Raw genomic sequence first — 15006 nt, forward strand, 5'->3', positions numbered from 1 at the left:
GAAGTGACTCCTGTCTGTGTGTGTGTGTGTGTTGTCTTTTGCAGGAAATCCATTCTCGGGTCTATGCTGTTCAGCATGACATTACAGAGTGAGCCTCCCATAGAAATGATAGCTCCAGGAGTGTGGGATGTAAGTCAGCCATCCCCGGTGACCCTGCAGGTAAGTGCCAGGCTACAAGATTAAAGTACACATGGCAAGTATTGGTTGATAACTAGTTTGTTGTCAATTATAGAAACAATTTCTTCCAGGATCACACATTTTAATAGTCTTCTCTGCCTCCAGCCTTCTGGGATTTGTGAAACCTCTACTGCTTTTATGTACAGTACTCTCAAAGCACTTTTCTCCCAGCTTATATAATGGCAATTTCAAACCATTCTCCATCCTACAAGGTCATGTTGGAGAACTATGGAGTGTTGCCATTAGTATACTCATTACGGGCATTCATTTTCTTTCTATTGTCTAAAAACAGTCATTGGTATGTATTATTAACTTGGTATCCTACTCACACCTGCCTCTGCTTTGTGTCATATTTCTTTAAAATCTCTTCTGTTATACGTTTCTTAAAATGACTAGCAATTAACTGAGTAGTAGAAAAAAAAACTGCAAAGTAATTATCCTTCTTTTTTTCTTAAAGTCTCTCTACTCTGTGTGATTAGTGATCATAAAAGAAAGGTGGTAAATGACTTCAGCCTTTGGTCCTTACTGCTGACAGCTCCTTATGGGTTCCTGATTGTAGTTTGTCAGGTTGGTTGGAAACGTGAGGCATGCACAGTCTCATACACGGAAATGCATGGAATATGAACTTTTCATCTCTATAGGAAAAATTAGAAAATGCTCTCTGGGCAGCACCCTCTAGAACTGAGTTTTTCAGCTTTACCAGTAATGACATTTTGGACAAGAAAATTCTTTGTTGTGGGGACTGTTCTGTGTATTTCAGGATGTTTAGCATCATCCCCGGCTTCTTTCCACTAGATGCCTGAGGCACTTTCTCATTCTGAAAATCAAAGAATGTCTCCAGATATTGTCAAATGTGATTTGAGAAAAGGATTTCCTCAGCTGACATCACTGCTCTAGAAGAAGTTAGTAGAGTCTCCAGGCTCTTAAGTTTCCAGGCTTGTGGTGAGGGGTTTGGGACATAGAGTTGAGAAAGATGCGCAGAAAAATATTTAACATGGAAAGGAAAAATTAATGCTACTAAAATATGGCATCACACTCTTGCAGAGGAAGATTCGACCAGATGACACCTAAGGATCCACTTCTAATCTGTGGGCATGTTAAAAAAGAATGCTTATTCAGATTAGATCTTGGCACAATATCATAGACACTCCACACACGATATCTTATCAATTAGCACTTGTTCTGTTTTAAAAGAACAAAAAGATAAATATATCCATGAATAAAGAGGAGAGACTCATCACAAACCCGGTAAACATATTCTACTAATGAAGAAAAATAGCAAAATGCTAGAGGTTCAATTCAATCACATTTGATTCATGTTTTACATATGACTACTATGCTCCAAACATTATGGTAAACACTCTTACAGAAATGAGCGAATATGTAATACTAAGCCAGGAATTCAAGGAATGCAAAATCCAGCTGGAGAGACAGACTTTCGCAACTCACTCTGATGTAATGTGACAGATACTATAGCCATTGTAGGGACACTAACACAGCGAGAATAGCAATGAATATTTCTGAGGGAAAGTAAAGAAATGTAAAAAGTCTGGGGACAGACACCCAGAGGACATGACATTTGAATGCCCTTTCTAGAATGAGTAAATTCTCACTAACGAGTTTAAGTGGGAAGGATTATCCAGTCATAAAGGAATGCACAATGCAAACACACAGATTCAGAAAAGAGTTGGCAGTTTCAAAATATGGCAAGTTAGTTAAGATTAAAGAATAAATTATGTGAGGAACAGTGGTAAAAAGTGGAAAATCATTAGGGCACTAGATTGTGTACCAGGTTTGGACATGATTATCTGGGCAGTAAGTCATAAAAAGTAGTTCCAGCAATGTTGTAGAAAATGCCTTAAAAAAACAGGAAGATCGGATATGTGAACACTTGTTTTGGTTTCGGTTTGGGTGTTTTTTTTTGAGACAGAGGCTCACTCTGTCACCGAGGCTGGAGTGTAGTGGAATAAACATAGCTCACTGCAGCCTCCACCTTCTGGGATCCAATGATCCTGTCATCTTAGCCTCCCAAGTAGCTGGAACCACAAGTGCATGCCACCTTGCCGTTAATTTTATTATTATTATTATTATTTTGTAGAGATGGGAGTCTCACTATGTTGCTCATGCTGGTCTTGAACTCCTGACCTCAAGCAATCCTCCTGCCCCAGCATCCCAACGTGCTGGGATTACAGGCGTGAGCCACTGCACCCAGCCTGGACATTTATTAGAAGAATATTTTAGTGATCTAAGTTAAGGATCATAGGGCCAAAAACTAAGAAAAAACAATTAAGTGGTAGATTTTAGAAACTTTTTTTAAACAGAAAGGGGTTCAACTATATGAAGGAAATATATAGGGAAACAGAGACAGAAACTTGAGTTCCTGAGTTTATAGCAATATCTTCAGTTTTAAAAATGAACACAGAGAAAGGATAGACAGTCTTCAACAGAGTAATATGAAGAACTCAGTTTGAGATACCTTGCATTTTATATAGGCCTGTGGGGTGTGTAAGTGTAGATATAAGTGATCTTTCTTTAAGAAGACAAATGTATTTTCTATCAAACTATTTCTTGACAGGTCCAAACCACCTTAGCTTAATGAAAATTTTCAAGTATGACCATTGTCAGAGTTTTGTGGATATAAATTCATGATTTTAAGGTTCTATGGGGCAGAGAAGAGTGATGGTGGTAGAAGAAGGAGAAGAAAGTCTATCAGATGAGACTATCCTTGATTCTTCTCAGATGTGGTGAATAGTTCCTTTATCAACATAGATTTTAGCAAGTGGAATCTGAAGGAAAACTTCAAATATTCAATAGTGGCACCGATTTCCACGTAAAGATCTGGATCCATAATAGAATTCATCTTAAAAATAAGTGGAAGAGGGGCATATAAATCATTCCACAGTATGCAAAAGTTAAACCATCCCATTTTTACAAAATAATTTCAAATTGTATAGACACATGAAAAGCCTCTCAGCATGATTTTAATTGGTGATGCAATATATAAAATAAGAGTTATTAAGGTAGTAAAGACAAAACCTTTAATAGTATCAGTTTAATTAAATAGTCAGCTAAATTTAGAGCAGAATCTTTCAACCTAAAGATTATGAGATGGTGAAATTACAACCAAGTTCTGCATCCAGTGTTTCGTTAGGGAGTTAGTATGAGTCTCGGGGAAAGACATCTGGCTGAGTTAGAAAATCTGGATTCTAGTCTTCATTTTACAGAAAAGTTTATGACCTTGAACAAGTCACCTAACCTATGTTATCCTCTGCATAATGAAAAGATTATATGAAGCCTACCTGACTTCACTTTTCCGATTGTCCTCATTAGATGGTGGTTACTGCCACACTGCAGCCACTCCAGTATGACAAGGGATGTAATATGACACAGATGTGATCACTTCCAGGCAATACTTTTTTCAGGTCCTATGGTTGATTGATGTGCCGACGGAAGCAGTGGACAGAGTGAAATAGATTTTAGTTCAGAAGTGGAGGCAGATAATACATAAGTTACTGCTTGACTCACTTAGCCTGGGTCTCCCTCAACTTCCTGCCTCTCCCCGAATGCAATCTAGTGGAACAGCTCTGTCACATATTTAAGCACGAAATGCAGAGCTGTTTCATAGAATTCATGCGGTTCTTGTTCTAGTCTATGTTTCTTTATTATTATTATTATTTGGAGATGAATTCTCACTCTGTCGCCCAGGCTGGAGTGCAGTGGTGCGATCTCGGCTCACTGCAACCTCCTTCTCCCAGGCTCAAGCAATTCTCCTGCCTCAGCCTCCCAAGTAGCTGGGATTACAGGTGTGCGCCACCATGCCTAGCTAATTTTTGTATCTTAGTAGATACGGTTTCACCATGATGGCCAGGTTGGTTTCGAACTCCTGATCTCAGGTAATCCACCTATCTCGGACCCCCAAAGTGCTGGGATCTATGTTTCTCTACTTCCTCACCTCCCCGTTTGTATCTACAATCACTGTATTCTGGCTTGCCACCACTCTTAACTGTGGTTAGGTACCTGCTAGTTCCTAGGTGCCAAACCCAGTGATGGTTTTCAGTCCTCATCAGTCTAGCCCTCCCTCTGCTCTTCTTGGCACTGTCTGTCTCTTCCCCATAACTGAACTCCCTCCTCTTCTTCAAAGAGACTGAACTTTCTCCCTCCTCCTTCCACAGAACCAAACCCCCTCCTCCTCTGGCTTTGGTGTTACTGCCCTCGGTTATCTCCTTCCACTGCTCTCTGATCATCCTTTGTCTCCTTCCCAGGCTCTCACCAAAGACAATTCTCAAAGGTTCCAGTCTGCAGCCCGCTGCCGTGCACAGTGGACATATTCTCCCTGGATGCTCTCATTCATTTATTTTCTTTTAAAAAAACAGCTTTCTTGAGATGTAATTCACATACCATACTATCCTCCCATTTAAAGTGTGCGATTCAGTAGTTTTTAGTATTTTCACAGATATGTGCGACTATCACCGCAGTCAATTTCAGATCATTTCCATCACATCAAAAAAGAAATCCCATACCCCTTAGCTCTCACCTCCTATTCCCCCAATCCTAAGCAACCACTAATCTTCTTTCTATCTCTATCAATTTGACTGTTTGGGGCATTTCATTTAAATGGAATCATATAATGTGTGATCTTATTTGTGGCCAGCTTGTGTCACTTAGCATAATATTTTCAAAGTGCATCCAGGTGGTAGCCCCGATTGGGATTCATTCCTTTTTCTATATTACAGATACATTTTTATACAATAATATTACATTATTGTAATATGTACATATGAATATACCATATTTTATTTATTAATTTATCAGTCAATGTACATTTGAATTCTTTCCACTATTTAGCTATTAAGAATATTGCTGTTATGAACATGTATGGACATGTTTTTCTGTGAACATATGTTTTCATCTTTCTCGAATATATACTTAGCCATGGAATTACTGGGTCTCATACATTTCTAAGGTTCTTGTCTCAGTATCTATGTAAGTGCACTTCGGAGTCTGTATCTCTAGTTCAGACTTCTTCACACATCAAGCTTCAGACAAATATAGCCACATACTTGCTGAAACCCCCACCTGGATATTCTATTGGCAGCTTCAAACGAAACATGCCCCAAACGGAGCCCACTTCCTCTCCAAAATTACTTTCACCCTCTGAATTCTTTATGTCTGTTCATGCCCCACATACACCTACCTGATTTTCTTGTCTCCTTCCTTCTTTCTCTCTACTCATATCCGGTCCATACTATATCCTGCCAATTTTTCTTCTATATTTTTATTGTCTATCCTCTCAATTCCTCACCTCATCTGCTGGTTTCCTTGGCTTTAGTTTTGTCATTCTCTAATCCAAAATGTATGCAGTCACAAGGGTGATTCTTCTAAAACTTAAATCTGAACCTGCCAGTTCCCTGCTTAGACTCTTCAATAACTCAGCGCTACCCAGAGGATTAAGGCCAACCTCTGTAGCATGACCCCTGTCCCATCGCTTCTCTTGCCAGTCCCTGTTTGACACTTCAAGCTTCAACAGCTTTGAAAATATTGTCGTTTCTGACATGCACTGTCTTGCTTTCACCTTATGTGAATTTATAAATACTGTTCCCTGTCTATAATGTGCCCTCGCCCCTTCACCCTCCACTGTCCACCCCTCCTCTGACTCTGTGTAAATGAGATTCATCTTTTTCCACCCACGGACCCTCTAGAAATCTCTCCCTTACCCCCTCCACTCTTCTCACGCCAAGCAAAGTTAAGTGCCATTCTTCTATGTTCACGTAATACCCAACAGCATTTTTATCAACACATTTATCACTTCATATTCCTTCCCACTGACTGAGTGATCTCTGATGGCATTGAAGGTATTATATCACAAACATCTAGCACAGTAGTTGGAATAATGTATTTGTTAAATTAATGATATGTATCCATATTTCTGATGACTACAAAAACACTGCCCACACGTATGTCTCAATTTAGCCCTTTGGTCCACTTATCTGAACCTGAATACCAAAATGTTTGGCTCTTCCTTTTATCTAAGCAAGACATCTCCTTAAACCACAGACCTTACTCACTCATTCGAAGTATTTTACTTTTTCTAACATTTTAGTACATGCTTATATTCCATTATCCTCAGCGTTAGGAAGAAGCACCAGTCTTATCATTGATACAAAGTTTTTAGAACACATTGTATTTTTATTTCTAATGTAATGGAGATCCTTTTTTTTTCTCACTCCAAAACCACCATATGGATCCCTCTTTTACAACTCCTTTTTTCTGACTCACCGCAATTGCCACCCAGTTACCAGTTATCTTTCCTTCCTCTGAACTGCAATAGAACTCATGGTCTAACATACGTATGTCTTTTCTTTTCTTTTCTTTTCTTTTCTTTTTTATGAGACAGTGTCTCACTCCATCACCCCAGCTGGAGGGCAGTGGCGTGACCTCAGCTCACTGCAACCTCCACCTCCATGGTTCAAGCGATTCTCTCTTGTGCCTCAGCCTCCCAAGTAGCTGGAATTACAGGTGCATGCCACCATGCCCAGCTTATTTTTGTATTTTTAGTAGACACACGGTTTCACCATGTTGGCCAGGCTGGTCTTGAACTCCTAACTTCAAGTGATCTGTCTGCCTCAGTCTCCCAAAGTCCTGAGATTACAGGCATGAGACACCATGCCCAGCACATGTGTCTTATAATACCAACCTACACACAGTCCAAGTGGAAGTTCTTTGAATAATCTGACAGAATCATGGGAACCCAAAATTGGCCCAGGGGCACCTTATGGGTATGGTTGTGGGGCATGGACGCTAGGGACATTCACAACAGCTCCCGTGAGCAGTGCCAAGTAATGAAGCCATAGTAGAAATCATGGTGGCCAACTGTGAATGACAAAGGATGAGCAGAAGAAGTGAAGCAAGATGGATAAATGGAACACAAGGAGCTGTGAATTAGAAGGGAGGATAACCAGGTTTGAATATGTTCCTCTATCCCCCCAAAAAAAACATATTTTTGTTGCTGTTGTTGTTGTTTTTGCTGTTATTAAAATAAGGAGTGTATCCTCAAGGCTTAGCCAGGAATGTGAGAAATAGATGTCATGGCGCATGCAATGTTGACATTTGAATAGATCTCCTGAAGCGTTCCTTTCAAAAGAAATTTGAAGCCGGGTGCGGTGGCTCACGCCTGTAATCCAAGCACTTTGGGAGGCCGAGGCGGGTGGATCACAAGGTCAGGAGATCGAGTCCATCCTGGCTAACATGGTGAAACCCCGTCTCTACTAAAAATACAAAAAAATTAGCTGGGTGTGGTGGTAGGCACCTGTAGTCCCAGCTACTGGGGAGGCTGAGGCAGGAGAATGGCGTGAACCCGGCAGGTGGAGCTTGCAGTGAGCCAAAATGGTGCCACTGCACTCCAGCCTGGGCAACAGAGTGAGACTCCATCTCAAAAAAAAAAAAAAAGAAAGAAATTTGAGACCAAAGCCAGGCTTGGTCAGCCACAGCCATAGAAGGAGAAAGAACAGAGCTGAGTGTTTGTCAGTACTGAAAGCACAACAATGAAGCGCAGCTTTGGGGTGCTATGTATTTATTATTCCCTATTTTAATTGTTAATGTGTGCACCTTTTCTCCTCAATTAAACTTTAAGTTATCAGAAAATAATAGATATTACTTATATCTTTCATTATGTATGGTGCTTAAAAGTGTTCTAAAGCAAATGCATTAAAGCATAGTTTTGGGGAAGTTTTCTCTTATAAAAAGTAGAAAAGGCAACTAGGAAAAATTCCAATATTTTCTATAGTAACTCAAGAATCAGTAGCTATTTGGCCTCATAATTCATGAAAAAATGCAATTTGATAAAAGATCTCACGTATCAGAAATAAAAATTGTTTCCTAAGTGAAATATACACAAATAATTTATTATAGGTTTGTACACAGTTCTTTTGTATGCTCATCTACCTTTCTCAGTTTTCTCATCCACCATGCCATTTACTTAGTATCAACATAAAATTATACTAACTCATTAAGAGCTATTTAAAAATATTTGTCCATATAAAGAGTAGCATGTAACTTGCTCGTACTGGATGCCTTTCCCCTCTAAGGTACCAAAGTTCATCTTTCAAGATTAATCTTTGTCAAGAGGCAAACTTTGTTGTAATGTTTCAGTTAAGCTGATCTCGTACTTGTTTATTTTATCATGTTGGAGTAGTAATTGATACATTGTAACACAGACTATATCAAAAACAAAACTTATAACAAACGTTAGAGGTTATAGAATGAAATTACTAAAACTTTTTCAAATAAATAAGCCCTCAAATATATTAAACTGTATTTCAAACTGAAACTCACACCATCTACTTTGTAAGGTTCCTCAATTTTTTCTGAGATTCCAACCTAACATAACTCAGCAGAGAAAAATAATGTCTGTGGGATTTCTAATATTAAAATGAAAAAAACCCAGTATGTGTGATAACCTTAAGCAAACCTATGGAGCCCTAGAATATCCAGCTTATTTACATAGCCTGGAACTGTCTTTTTGTTAACTGTAATTTTATTTACTAATCAGATTCTGAATCACTGAAACATGGTTTAACAGAAAGTAGACTGAGCCAGAAAAAAAAGGAGGCTGGATTCTAGAACTGTCTATAAATCTGAACTACAGAACCAAAGCAGAAATATTCTATTTGATTTTTTACTAACACAACAGTTCTTTACCAAAGAAGAGCTCACTCATGTGTACATAATGATTCTCAGACTTGCAAATTTCATGAACTAGAGATCAATATAGATTAACTCTATTTTTTCAGGCGGGTTACATGAAAAAAGCATAATTACCAATGTTAAATTTCATCATTTCATAAGGAGACATTTTAACACCGAAATGTAAAAAGGATATAATGTCAGCACTAACCAAAAATGTAACATATTAATCTTTATGGAGAGACCATATATTATTATTTCTCTCATTTTCCCTCAGACAACATTACCGGTGACCCATCTATACCATTTGTATACATAATTGGCTAAATAACTTGTATATTTAAGTCCTAAGTCCAACCTCTAATAATTATTTTAGAAATTATTTTAAAATTATAAATAGCACAGAAAAAATAGAATTTATTCTGTTCTTTAGTTTCTATAAATCTAAGATAGGAATATTAAATCAATAATGTATTTTGAGACACCTTCAACACATGGCAAATCATTTTTTTTCTTTCAGATTGATTTTCCAGCTACTGGGTGGGAGTATATGAAACCTGATTCTGAAGAGAATAGAAGTAATCTTGAAGAGCCACTAAAGGAGTGTATAAAACATATTGCCAGACTTTCACAGAAACAGACTCCCCTACTGTAAGTGACCTAGGTCTTGTGAATGAATTTGCCTGCTGTTTATGATTTCCTCAATCATTCTTGAAGCATGATAGCTTCAAAGAGTGAGTGTTCCTTCCTACATAACTCGTTTCATTTCCTGATGTCATGCTTCTTGGATGGTTAATTAATGTTTAGGATGTAAATAAGTAATTTTGTCTGCTTTTAACGATTTATTTCCTGTGGTCTTAAGGAAAAGTAAAAAGTTTGGAAGTTATTCAGTTCAAAATAACAAAGCAGAGAGTGATCATATATACATCAGCACATAGCAGTGATAAACCATCTCTCAACCTTCCTTCCAGGAGGTAGAAAGTTGTTTTAGTCAACAGGGAAAAGCAACATTTAATTAAGGCAGATTTTTAAAAAGAGCAGAAAAGAAATAAGTCTTGTTTTAACAGCACAAATTAGTGACTAAGGAGTACTTTGTAAAATAATAATTCTTTGAATAGAACCAAAATCCCAGGAAGAACTATTAGGGAATTAGTGGCATTTGTAGTTGATACTTGGCAAAATGCATTTCGCAGCTGATCATGCTCATTAATAACAAGCCAAAGCCATCAAACTGAGAAAGTGTCTCTCTCTCTCTCTCTATCTCTTTGTGCGTGTATGTGTGTGTGTGTGTGTGAGAGAGAGAGAGAGAGATTAAGATATGTAACATGATAACAGACTTTACTCCAAGAGTGAAAATTAATATAAAGGTTTTAAACAAGGGAATCATGTGACCAGAAAAATCTTGAGTGATACCTTTGACGACAAGTTGAAGAATGGATTGGAGTGGACGTGACAGTAGAAGCAAGCAGTGCAGCAAGGAGGTGAATGTAACAGTTTAGGCAAGAGGCCATGATGGCTAGAACTAAGATGATAGCAGTGGATATTCATAGAAGTGGCTAGATTTGGGAGACATATTTTGGCAGTTGAGAAGACATAACTTGATGATTAATTAGAATTTTGGAGTAAGTCCCTTAAGAAATTAAAGAATCAAGGTTAAGTCAATAGAGAGTCCAAATCAACTGGGCAGATGGTAGTCATTTTCTGGAGTAGGAATTAGTTTGGGCCCTCCCATACTAGGGCACTGAGTGCGATCAGGAGTTTTCTTTTGAGTAATCTTGCTACTTTCCTACTCTCTAATTTCAATATGTATTACTGTTTTTCTCATTCACTTCAAGCCAGTAACATCAAACTCCTTTTTAAACTTCAAATGTGCTAGTCCTGCTCCCATCTCAAGGCCTTTTTATTTGATATTCCCTCTGACTGAAAAACTGTTTCCTAAGTTCTTCACATTACTAAATTATCTCATCCTTTAGGCTTTCACTTAAATGTCACCTCAAAAAGTCCTTCTTTGGCCACTCTATGTGATGAAGCCTTTTTTCCCTCACTCTCTATCATATTACCTTTTATGTTATCCCACTTAACACAAGCTATTATCCTGCCCACTCATGTGTTTAGCTCTTGTCCCCCTCATTAATTTGCAAGAACTGGAAAAAGCAAGGAACCTATCTTTCTTGTTTATCACTATATTTCTAATGCTATACACTGATAACAATGTGTGTGAATAAATAGATTATAAGGACTGAATTGACCTTGCATAGTTTCTGGTATAAAAAGTTGCCTTAAGAACTGAAGATGACAGAAGATTCTCATAGTCTTCATGACACATATATTGACAATCCATTGTCATACTAGACTATTGTCATCTTAACTAGATGAAGCATCTTTTTCTGTCTTACTTGAAAATGTAAAACCGTGTGTTCAACAAGTGTGCCACAAATAAGAGGCTAGCATATTTACACTTAGAGGTTTTAATATGAAAAAGATGCCTTGAAATTTTAAATATATTCAAGCAAAAAGAGGTCAAAACCAACAAATAATAATCATGGTAACTCCCTTTACATATCAGAAGTTTGTGTTTTTAAATTAACCCTGGTGATTTCTAATTGTTTTATATTTCAGTTTCTATTTAAGCTAATAACACTCATAAAATAAGCAACATTTTCCTCTGTTTCACCCACTCAAATACAATTATTAATGATCAGTATGGTGCAGTTTTATTCTGGACTGTGAAAATAGATGGAGAACAGCCTTCAATGTGGTGAAAATTGTGTTAGAATCAGATTAACCTCAGTTTCCCAGTATCACATTTATCATTTAGTTGGTGACTTAATTATTCCTTCTTTCAAACTGACCAAAAGTAATCAGAGTGAGGAAGTTCAGACTCAATGAAACTCAGTGAAAATATGCCTGTGATATTTGTAAAAAATAAAAATTGAAAAAACAATCTTCTTGATGTCAACCAAAAAATGCTTCCAAATCTAAAGACCCCAGAATGAAATATATAACAATATATGTTCTAAAATAGATTAGTACTTCTACTTCTACCATGAAGAATACCTAGTGCAAGACTAACCCCCATGACTCACAGAATTATGACAAGAGAAAAATAGATACGAAGCAACTGTTTTCATAAATTAAACAGACAGGACTTGAGGTAGCCTTGGGATTAAAGTGGCTTTCAGCCTGGAGTCACTTTCTATACCTGGGTCCTCCCACATGACTTGCGAAGGTAGAATACAAGAAGAGAATGCAGCTCCTGCTGAGATATTTTTAAAAAGGCAGAATTTAGAGTTCAGTGATGCTAAGGCAGCTGGCATCTTCAGAGCATCATACTGGAGAGCAGGATGAGAGCTACAGAAATCTGTATTGGAGTCTTCTTAAATATTTGGTTGAGTGCTAAACTACTCAACTTTCCAGGTGGAAACTTTCCAGGGCCTACAAGAGAACTGCTTCAGGGAGATGTAAAATAAATGTGATTTGAGAAGCCACACAATGCTGGGAGACATAGAAATTCTGACCAATAAGAATGGAGAAAGCTCACAGGCTGTCCCTTACATTTAATAAAGAAACCAAAAAGATGCACATTAGGATTAAGTCCACTCTAGCCCTAGATTAAAGACTGTAGTAGACTCAACCTAACAAATCATAAAAACCAGTCTCAAAAAAATTAGGCTGATCTTCCAGTAATTGAACTGTCTACTAAAAAAAATGAGATCCGACACCTGAAAAATAGCAGAATGCTGACTCTCAATAATGTACTTTTCTAAATGTCTAGCATATGATCAATAATTGAGAAAACTATTGGAAAATGTCTAGCATACAATCAGTAACTGGGAAAATAATTGGAAAGAATCAGGAAAATATAAACATAGCCTGGGGAGAGGAAGTGGTTAATAGAAACAGATCCAAAGAGTTTTAAATTAGCAAATAATTATTCCAATACAGCTATTATAAAGATATTTATTGATTTTTTAAAAAGATGTATATGAATGAACAAATGAAGAATCTTATTAAAAATGGAAATTTAAGAACTGAAAACACAATACCTAAAATATTTGTTTAAAAAATCAGCAAATGGGCTTAATAGATTGTGAAATGCAAGAAAAAAAGAACGGTGAGCTTGAAGACAGGGCAATAGGAATTATCCCCCATGTTGAGGTACAAAAAGAAAATAAACCTTGAAAATAATGAGAGCGCCTTGTAACCTGAGGGACAATATCAAACAATATGTGTGTATTGGACACACCAAAAAGGAGAAAGATAGTGAGGCAAAAAATAATTAAGGAGATGGCCAAATTTTACAAATTTGATTTAAAAAAATTAACCTACAAATATAAGAAGTAAAAGGCTTAGTAATCCCTAAGCAAATACATACTCTTTCTTTCTTTCTTTCTTTTCTTTCTCTTTCTTTCTTCTTTTTCTTTCTTTCTTTCTTTCATTTTTCTCTTTCCTTCCTTCTTTCCCTCCCTCTTTCATTCCTTCTTTCTTTCTTTCTTTCTTTCATTCTTTCTTTCTCTCTTTCCCTTCTTTCTTTCTCTCTCTCTCTCACACACACACACACACAACAAACACCCCCAGGTACCTTATAGAGAAATTGCTGAAAAATAAGATAAATTTAAAAATTTTGAAACATCAGATAAAATAAACAAATTCCATATAGAGAAACAACTATAATATTAATATTATGATGTTCTATATAAAACACTAAATACAGGCCTCTCATCAAAAAAAATCAAGACAAAAGGAGGTTGAATACTATCTTTGTGTTAAAGATGAAAACAACTTTTTCAAATTAGAACTCTATACACAGTAAAATTATGTTGCAAAAATTAAGGCCAAATGAAGATATTTTCAACCAAATCCAGCTGAGTTAGTTTAGTATCAGTTCATCCGTACTATACAAAATAGTAAAAGAAGTACATCAAGCTGGAAGAAAATTATACTAGATGGAAACTCAAATTGGTAAGAAGAAATGAAAAATACCCCAAAATATGTAAATAAATAAAAACAGTTTCATTTACACATTTATTAATTTATTTAAAATGTGATTAAAGAAAAATGAATCACAATGTACTCTGGTTTATAATATATAAAAAATAAAATTTATAATAACTTCAATAAGAATGAAAATGGAAAATGGAAGTAAACTGTTCCAAGTTTTTCATATTATATGTAAGGATGCATAATGTTAATTCATGGTTGGCTGTAATATGCTTAAACAAAGGATATTTTTAATCTCTAGGAAAACCACACCCCTTAAATTTTAAGAGTATATTTAAAAACCAAGGAGAAGATACAAATGAAATATAACAGGAAAAAAAATCTGAAAGGAAACATAAAAAAGAAAAAAGGGGACCAAGAAATGGTTTGGACAAACAAAGAAAAAAACACCCCATAGAAACTAATAGCAGTACAGTGAGCCTTTGGTATGGTTAGGTAATCATATCAATAAGACATTAAATGTAAATGCACTAAGAACTCAAATTAAAAAGCAGAAATTGTCAGCCTACATCAAAAAAAGCATTATATAATTTTATTCTGTTTACAGGAACGTGTATATAAGCAATTAGATTTTATATATAAGCATTTATATATAAGCAATTAGATTAAACATTTTATATATAAGCAATTAGATTAAAAGTAAAAGAATAATATTTTCCAGGAAAATCATATCACCTTGCTAGATCTAGGAAAAAAAGTGGTAAAGTTCAGCACCCATTCATGATAAAAACTCACAAAACTAGACATAGAATGAAACTTTCTCAACCTTGAAAAGTGATCTATGAAAAGTTTATAGTTAGTATCATGTTAAATCATGCAAGAATGAATGCTTTCTCCTAAGGTTAGAAACAAAGCCACGATGTCTGCTTCAAACATTTCTTTAATGTTGTATTGGAAATCCTAGCCAGCACACAATGTGAAAAAAAAATTAAGGTAAAAATTAAAAAGAAAGAAATAAAACTGACTATTTTCACATAGCATGATTATGTAAAGGTGACAGCATTTGAGATCAATGTACAAGATCTAATTGTGTTCCAGTAAAAATATATATAAAATAAATTCTGTTTTGAAATGTTACTTACTGTATCAAAATTTTATTTACTAAAATTTAGTAAATTATTTACTAAAATTTTATTTACAGAAAAG

The 15006-nt window shown here is 36.1% G+C and overlaps 1 protein-coding gene across 6 annotated transcripts in view; it reads left to right on the forward strand.

Annotated features, from left to right (window-relative positions):
* PIK3C2G (phosphatidylinositol-4-phosphate 3-kinase catalytic subunit type 2 gamma) overlaps positions 1 to 15006 on the forward strand; it is a 387383-nt gene that overhangs the window by 119731 nt on the left and 252646 nt on the right. For all 6 annotated transcript variants that reach the window (XM_016923019.4, XM_016923023.4, XM_016923022.4 and 3 more), the window contains 2 exons: positions 45 to 159; positions 9380 to 9510. In XM_016923019.4, coding sequence (XP_016778508.3) covers positions 45 to 159; positions 9380 to 9510 — 246 coding nt within the window. The remainder of the gene's footprint in view (positions 1 to 44; positions 160 to 9379; positions 9511 to 15006) is intronic.

The sequence above is a fragment of the Pan troglodytes genome, chromosome 10 (genome assembly GCF_028858775.2).
Source record: "Pan troglodytes isolate AG18354 chromosome 10, NHGRI_mPanTro3-v2.0_pri, whole genome shotgun sequence".
In the NCBI taxonomy this organism is placed as follows: Eukaryota; Metazoa; Chordata; class Mammalia; order Primates; family Hominidae; genus Pan; species Pan troglodytes.